Genomic DNA, 5,817 nt, shown 5'->3' with positions numbered 1-5,817 from the left:
TCTCTCTCTCCTCCTCTCTCTCTCTCTCTCTCTCTCTCTCTCTCTCGTACTGTCTATGCTTCTATGAGTGGAAACTCTACTTTATTGTTGTTTGTTCCATTACTCAACTTTTGTTTGTCTTTCTTTCAGTGCTGGACTTATAAGCGAATGAAGAGGCAATTCCCACTTCACTTGTCTTGCTGGCTTTTCTGGTCTTCCAACAAAATATGGCCCTTTCTTCCTCTTCTTGCCTCTCCCTCTCTCCAATCTCAGCTCTCAAGGTATGTTCTTTTTTCCTTTCAAGCTTCATTTTTTACTTCCCAAGTACTTCATTAACGGAAAGTTAGTAGAGAAAAGCAAGTGTTAATTGATATGGGGTTTTCTGCCTTTTGGTCATTCAAATCTTTTGTTTCTGGGATCTTTTTCTTTGTAGGTATAGTTTTGTTAGTGATTTGGGTTTCTAAGATGTGTTTCTGGTCCAATTTGGAATGGGTAGGCAGCGTAGTTTAAGATTTGTTCTAAAGTAGGTTCAGAGATTCACAACTTGGGTGCACCAGTATTGGTTTTCTTGGCCATTGAGATTTTGTACTTGTTCTTCTTCTTCTGCCTGCTGTTTGATTTCCAAAATTGAAACTTTAACTGAAATTAGTCGACTACTTTGAGTTGATGACTCTTTAGAGTAATTAAATTGATGACTTTAAGTTTGTTATGAAACTGTATGTACGAATGTACGATAAAAGGGCCTATTCAGTCAGTATCATCTGCAATCTGTGAAGGGGAATTTGACTAATTGTTAAACGAAACAGTAACAGAGAGATTCAAAAATGATGTAAAATTCATCAGGGTCCTATTGTAAGTGTAGATTGGTTAAAAACTCTAACTTTCCAGTATGCTATTATGCCTAACTGCATCTTACTTGTCACTTATATGATTTGCTGTCATAGCAGCCACTATATTTACATAACTTCCCCTAATTTTTCTGTGCTGGAGAGCTTCTCTTACAATCAAAGTTTTGTTTTGTATAGATTGACTATGCTAAGAAGGCTATAAGACGTTGGAAGAATGATGGAAGGGAACAAAGGTTCAGTTTTTCACTTCAAAGTAATAACTCTGCACTCTTAGGTCAACAGATTGGGACAGCGGGAGCTCGTCAACACAAAGACTGGTGTTTTGTTGGTGGTTCAAGAGTTACTGTAAGACCAAAACTTGAGATATCCAGTGTGCATCGAAAAAGCTCCGGAGTATATGCCTCATGTGATATTTTCTTCTACTTTTACCTCTCTATTCTGGACAATTTAAATCTTTGCATATATAATAAGAGTTCAAAAGTTAGGATATGTGAGATTAAAGTTGGTATAACTTATGAGGGAACATGAATCCTTATGAGAGAAGATTTCAGGTGCTAGAAGGATAGAAGGTTATAAGAAAAAAAGTTGCTAGCATGTTTTGGTTGGAGTGACATTGATATAACCTGAACTGAAAAACAGTGATATATGGCCAGAGAAGTTCAATATGTTAAGCTAGAAATCGTCTTACTTTGGGACTGTAAATAATTTTGGCCATTAATTGCTAATAAAAGTAAGGCTGGTATTTCCTTTTCAGGGTTGGCAACTTCTCAAATAGCTAGCACTGCTTTTACTTTGGGAACAATGGCGGTACTCCCATTTTATGGCCTCATGGTTCTTGCACCTCAAGCTGCACTGGTATGTTTCACTGTTCACCAAGTCTTATGATTCTCTCATTCAATGTCGATAGTTACTTTTCATCAGGCAGATGTCCATATAGACTGTTGTAAATGATTTATGCTGTTTAATCATAATGTTAGTGATAATATTTGTATGCCTATCTCCTACTCTCTTCTATTCTTTCATTGAGTCTGTTGCTATGTGGTTCCTGTTTCCCATATTAGGTTCTTCTAGCTTGCACAAATGCAAGTTGGCCAAAAATGGTTGCTTGAATGCCATAAGATTTGGGTCCTGTGTGCACCTAATTGTTTCAAGTCACATAAATTGCAGACAAAAGCATCCATTGAAAGCAATATACCGTATATTGTGCTTGGACTCCTCTATGCGTATTTGCTATACCTCTCTTGGACTCCAGAAACAATGCGGTTAATTTTTGCAAGTCAATACTGGCTGCCTGAGGTTTGTATTAGCTTATACATAGTGAGCAATTGTTTCTGAGGAAGTGAACAGTAACTACATATAAATCTTTTTTTCTGCTTTTATTCTGAATGCAGCTCCCAGGGATGGCAAAGATGTTCTCAAATGAGATGACATTAGCTTCTGCGTGGATCCACTTGTTGGTTGTTGATCTCTTTGCAGCAAGGTATTTATAACTCTCTCTATCTCACACAAGGTTGAATGTCTGAACTTATGATCAGTTGTAACTTCTAACACTCTTTCTTCATTCTATCCAGGCAGGTTTTTCGTGATGGATTGGAAAACCAAATGGAGACGCGCCATTCAATTTCTCTCTGTCTATTTTTCTGCCCCATTGGAATTCTTACTCATGTCATTACCAAAGCACTAACTAAAATTGCTGGAAGGTCCAGCACACACGAAATGCATTGACGAAAATTATTCTCTGCTGAAACAGTTTAAAGATTTATTGGAAGTTGAAAAGAAAACCTTGATTGAATGAAGTCATGAAGATACTTGTTATCTTCAGTTAATTGCAAAATGTAGGTTCTTTGTAAGTACTGAACTCCCATTTTCTCTTCTTTCGACCGTTGTGGATGTGGGTGATGATCCTGATGGTTATTTCCAATGACATAATCCGCCTTTGAGTTCCTAATTGGTTGTTAACTTCATGAATCATGAAGTGATGAAACCTTCCTTTAGGGTGACCTCCCTCCGTATCATAATCAAAGAACTAATCCTTTTCTCATTGTTGACATATGTATACTTCGGTACAACTCCATTTCATGCACAGGCGAAACACTTTTTTTTTATTTTTTGGGTCGGGAGGCGAAACACTTATGATTTGCTTAAAAACACCTCCATATCGAACTCCATGTCTTGATTGAAATTTGAAGATGGGATGTTGGGAGGTTTGTATAAACAATATGTAATCTCCTAATTTAGGGTCTTATGTTCTATATACATAGAACCATTGCTTTGTCTAAGGACTAAGATGTTGGTTCAGCACTTTGACTGTTTTGTATAATATATGTAAAGGAAAACAGGTTATAGAAATGTTTTATTTTTATATATTTGCTATTGATTTCACAATTCGTACCCTGATTACTCTCGGTGTCTCGAACAATAGTCTAAATATGAATTAAGGTGTAAAGCTATAAATAAAAGAAAACGGGTAAACTGTTGATATCAAATAGACTAAAAGTAATTTTCTACCTAAAACGTTAAATGAGTTTTAGACTAAACTTCAAATGAAAAATAAAATAATAACAATCAGCATATACAAGACTAGTTAACTACAGTTTTTGCTAAGTCGAATGGTTCTAAGTTTTTGTTTATAGTCACCAGTCGATGTGACTTGTGTAAACGAAATATTAATTTCTTCCAATATCTGACATACCGTAAGGATAACAAATTTGATTTAACATGTTCCATGAGAATAAAAATACAGAGGGTAGCAGTTCCTAATTCCTATATCAGAATATATCACATATCAAATATAACCGCACCACACCTCATTTTCATGATCATCTAACATCCCTTGGGCCTTTGGTCATGAGCTGTGCATGAGTTAATCCACAACCACGATTCATGCCTTCATGGCGTTCATGAGAGTGATGACTGATGAATCATGGTTCATGACTGATTAACCTCGATTTATTCTACATTATTCAATATATATTGTACTCGAATCTTACTATACGTCATTAATTAACCAGTAAATAAGAGAGACTGACAGAGGTCGTAGCAAGCACAGCTTCCCTAGCAACAACTAAGGCCTCACTATCGACGGTCTTCGTCGGCTTATCAGTTAGCCGGTGGCGGCACCGTGGTTCAAGGATGAGGGACTTCCATCCCATCATCTTCCGATTATCCGATATACAGAGAAGTCATCTCATGATGTTTATTTTTGTATGAACAAGTTTGATCACAGAATCACGTACACACCATATTTACTTATCCTATGTTACTTCAACCATGAATCAACTTGGATTCCAAAGTTCTTGGTATTTTGGATTCCAAAGTCCTTTCTAGCATGGGGTGATTCATGTTCTCAAACGTCGAAGTGCTCCTCGTATTGTGTTATGGCATCCTTCTCTCATTCCATGGCTCAAGCTCAATATTGATGGTTTCTCCAAGGGAAACCCCGGCCTTGCTGGTTGTGGTAAAGTGTTCAAGGATAGCTTCGGACGTTTTATTAGTGGTTATTGTCAAAGCTTGGGAACTCAAACTGCTTTCTTTGCGGAACTTATGGCTATTATTTTAGGTGACAAGTTTTCTTTTCACTTTAGCTGGCATCACATATGGTTGGAGAGTGATTCTACAACGATACTTCAATGTATTTCTTCTTCCTCTTTTGTACCTCCTTGGCCATTGCGTATTGTCTGGTACAATTGTTTGACTCGGATTCGACATATCTCTTTCACATGCTCACACATCCTTCGCGAAGGGAATTATGTTGCTGATATGTTTGCTAATCTGGGGTTGGCTTTCTCATCCTTGTGTTGGCATGCTACTCCTCCACCTGAGATTTGTCCTTACTTGCGTATATGGATGCTTTGGGTTTTCCATATTATAGGCATTCTTAATATGTTGGTTATGAATGCTAGATGGCAATTTGAGAGAAACTTCTTTTATTTTTACCAAGCTGAGTCTTTTTCAGTTTGGTTTTTCCTTTTAGTTCGTTTAGTTTTGAGAGACTTTCTAATTTCTACACATTATTTTTGTTGGGGAAGGTTTTGGTTTAGTCCCCCCTCCCTTTTGTACTTGTTTTTTTTTTTTTCTTTAATGAATATAAATGGAGGAACAAATACGGTGGTGGGTTCCCAGATGTGATGACCCCCTTTTTTTCGGGATTGTGGGAGGGCGCTTATCGCCCCAAATCAGCCGTTACAGAGGAGCTAATATTGTCTAATCCTCTATTTAATTAAAAAAAAAACCATGAATCAACTTGGAATGTTTACACCATTATTAATACATTAATTTTAGTAATTAATACTGATTCGGATATACTTTGCTTGTTTAATTGACAATGAAATCAAGAGATCAACCCACCAATTCAACAAAGCGGATTCAATGCACCATGGTGCACTTGAACCAATTATATATGTTAACAGTCAAACAAACGTCGGTTAGAAGTCAAACTGTGGTAAAAACCCAGCAACCACGGTGAGAAGATCGAAGTCATCGAACCCACCCTCTCTTCGTCTCTCTGGGTTCCAGTTGCTTCCATTATTTCCATTCTTTCCATTGCTTCTCTAAACCCAACAATAGATTCAGATCGAACCCATGGCCGCCGCCACTTATCCCGACAACCGCCGGGTCCAGAAAAGCTGGTGGAAGCAATCATGCCGGCCTAGGCGGCGCCGGCTGAGGTGGTAGGGTTGAGATTAACTAATTAGTCATAAACCATGGTACCAGACCCTAATGTTCAAGTGATCCACCGCCCGACGTCGACCGCCGAAGCTAATCTCGACAATAGACTTTGAGGACGATCTTGACGCAAAGAACTTTGACGGCGAGGGAGTGGAAGGAGGAGTCAGTGAGAGGTGGTGGTGGTGGTGGTTGTCGTCGTCGCACGTCGTCGGAAAAAGGAGCTCCGACTAGAGGCTATGGTAACAGCGGCTTTGGGGTCTAGCAGCGCCGCCAGCGTTGGTCGTCGATGTGGGAGACTGGTATGGGAGAGACTAGAGAGAGA

General features: G+C 38.5%; 1 protein-coding gene across 1 annotated transcript; it reads left to right on the top strand.

Annotated features, from left to right (window-relative positions):
• Window positions 1–52: 52 nt before the first annotated feature.
• LOC101305849 lies at window positions 53–2,967 on the top strand. Its single transcript, XM_004300264.1, has 6 exons — window positions 53–260; window positions 1,005–1,233; window positions 1,582–1,682; window positions 1,995–2,123; window positions 2,219–2,307; window positions 2,399–2,967. The coding sequence occupies exons 1-6, from the start codon at window positions 207–209 to the stop codon at window positions 2,550–2,552; spliced, it is 756 nt and encodes a 251-aa protein (XP_004300312.1). The 5' UTR covers window positions 53–206; the 3' UTR covers window positions 2,553–2,967.
• Window positions 2,968–5,817: the final 2,850 nt, after the last annotated feature.

The sequence above is a fragment of the Fragaria vesca genome, linkage group LG5, assembly GCF_000184155.1.
Source record: "Fragaria vesca subsp. vesca linkage group LG5, FraVesHawaii_1.0, whole genome shotgun sequence".
NCBI classification, from domain to species: domain Eukaryota; kingdom Viridiplantae; phylum Streptophyta; class Magnoliopsida; order Rosales; family Rosaceae; genus Fragaria; species Fragaria vesca.
The sequence above is the reverse complement of the archived record's forward strand: the minus strand, read 5'-3'. Positions and strand labels throughout refer to the sequence as shown.